Source organism: Taeniopygia guttata, chromosome 2, assembly GCF_048771995.1.
Source record: "Taeniopygia guttata chromosome 2, bTaeGut7.mat, whole genome shotgun sequence".
Taxonomy (NCBI): domain Eukaryota; kingdom Metazoa; phylum Chordata; class Aves; order Passeriformes; family Estrildidae; genus Taeniopygia; species Taeniopygia guttata.
In genome coordinates, this window is record NC_133026.1 from 112909448 (window position 1) to 112911853 (window position 2406).

The following is a 2406-nucleotide window of genomic DNA, read 5'->3' on the forward strand; positions in this document are numbered from 1 at the left end:
CCGGCAGCAGCGAGCGGGGTCCGAGTGCCGAGTGCGTCCCGTGGCTGGCCGCAGCTGCCGGCTTTGGCGGCGGTCGCAGCGCAGCGCGTCCCGTCCCGGCGCGAGATGAGCAGCCCCGATGCGGGCTACGCCAGCAGCGACGACCAGGCGCAGGGGCGGTGCTCGCTGCCCATCATGATGCCGGCCATGTGCCCGTGGGCAGAGTCGCTGAGCCCGCTGGGCGAGGCGAAGGCGAAGGGCGGCGCGGCGGCGTCGGGGCCGTCGGGCGGCCGGAGCAAGGGCGAGGCGCGGATCCGGCGTCCCATGAACGCCTTCATGGTGTGGGCGAAGGACGAGCGCAAGCGGCTGGCGCAGCAAAACCCGGACCTGCACAACGCCGAGCTCAGCAAGATGCTGGGTGAGCACGGGCGGGCGCGGGAACCCGAGGGGCGGATCCAGAGGGAGCGGAGCCCGGGAGAAGCGCAGGATCGGGGGCGTGGGCGGCGAGCGGGGGGATCCGTGGGCTGTCGGGCCGGGGTGCCGGGGTGGCGGTCGCGTCCGAGGGTGAGCGAGGCCGGCGCACAGCCAGGCGGGGCCGGGGGTGCGGGCTGCGGGCGGTGTCGGTGTCGTCGGGAGCGGGCGTGGGTGCCGGTCGGTGAGCGGGCGGTCTGACGGTGTCGGTGGTGGGTGCAGGTAAATCGTGGAAGGCGCTGTCGCTGGCGGAGAAGCGTCCCTTCGTAGAGGAGGCGGAGCGGCTGCGGGTGCAGCACATGCAGGACCACCCGAACTACAAGTACCGGCCGCGGCGGCGGAAGCAGGTGAAGCGCCTGAAGCGGGTGGAGAGCGGCTTCCTGCAGCACGGCCTGGCGGAGGCGGCGGCGGCGGCAGCGGCGGGGCCCGGGCTGGGCAGCGAGGTGGCCGGCGGCGGCGGCGGCGGCAGGATGTGCGTGGAGGGCCTGGGACTGGCGTACGGCGAGCAGGGCTACGCGGCGGCGGGCGCGGGCCCCTACCGGGACTGTCCGCCGCTGGGCGCCGCGTTCGACGGCTACGGCCTGCCGACGCCGGACCCGTCGCCGCTGGACGCGGCGGAGAGCGAGGCGCCCTTCTTCGCGGCGGGGCTGCAGGAGGAGTGCGCGCTGGGGCCCTACGGCTACGGCCCGCACCCGGCGGCCGCCGAGTACCCGGCGGCGTCCGAGAGCCCGTCGGGCGCGGCGCTGCGGCGGCACCTGCCGCCCGCAGAGGCGCTGGGCGCGGGCGGGTCGCTGCAGGGGCTGCTGGGCTGCCCGGCGCCGCTGCACGCCTACTACGGGCAGTGCCAGCCGCCGGGCCCGGGCCGCGGCCCGCCGCCGCCGCCGCCGGGGGCCCTGGGGCAGCCGTCGCCGCCGCCCGAGGCGGCGCCGTGCCGGGAGCAGCTGGAGCAGCTGCGGCCGGAGGAGCTGCTGTGCGAGGTGGACCGCACGGAGTTCGAGCAGTACCTGCGCTTCGCCTGCAAGCCCGAGCTGGGGCTGCCCTACGGCGGCCACGAGGCGGCCGCGCCGTCGGCGCCCGAGGGCGCGGGTCCCATCTCGTCGGCCGTGTCGGACGCCAGCAGCGCCGTCTACTACTGCGGCTACCCCGACTTGTGAGGGCTCGCTGGGCACGGCACGGACACTGGCACGGAAGCGCCCGGCCCCGCTCCTATTTATGTAATTTATTTGAATCTCCTTGGGACAGTTTCGCAGACTTTGTCTGCGCGGACATAAGCTGCTATCCTGGTGTCCTGCAGGCTACAGGCCTCTTTCGAACTGCTTTTCGTGTGGTGTGAACGGAATGTTTACATATTTTTTTTCCCCATTTCAATCATGTGCGTGATTATCTATATTTTTGCAAAATCAGCAGTCTTACATATTTGCCCAGAGCGTCTTTATCATTGTGTTTTTAACTATATTGTGTTTTAGCATTTCCGGAAAATAAAGGAATGTACAGCTCTTTCTGTCATTCTTCTTGGTCACGTGGCTCTTGAGTGAGAGTAATTTTAAGTTGACTTTGTACTGCCCGAGGCAATGCTTTCCAAAGGCAGATACGAATTGATTCTTTCACCATGACAATAGTTCTAAAACAGCCTCCAGGGCCTAAGGTGTTTTTTCCCATGCATGACTGTATTCTTATCACATAGCTTAATGGTCAGATCTCCGCTGCTGGTCTGTGTCTTGGAGTACAGGACATGTGATTCCACTTGTGTGCATTTTATGGTTTTTTTAATTCCCTGAATGCCAACCGAATTTGCATTAATGCATTGGGGAAAAAACCTCCAGTCTGCAGCAAAGGAAGCTAGGTAAGTTTGAGATACTAATTTTAAAGTGTGCCTGGAAATACATTGGTTTTGGAAAATTGTAGCTGAGCAGGTGAGTTTGCTGTATGTAGTGATTTTTGTTTGAACCAGAGGAT

At 65.5% G+C, this 2406-nt stretch overlaps 1 protein-coding gene across 1 annotated transcript; it reads left to right on the forward strand.

The window, feature by feature from the left end:
* Nucleotides 1-1741, forward strand: LOC100230766 (SRY-box transcription factor 17). Its single transcript, XM_030266207.4, has 2 exons — nt 1-397; nt 673-1741. Exons 1-2 carry the CDS (start codon nt 106-108, stop codon nt 1602-1604), a joined length of 1224 nt encoding a protein of 407 aa, XP_030122067.4. The 5' UTR covers nt 1-105; the 3' UTR covers nt 1605-1741.
* The last annotated feature ends 665 nt before the right edge of the window (nt 1742-2406 follow it).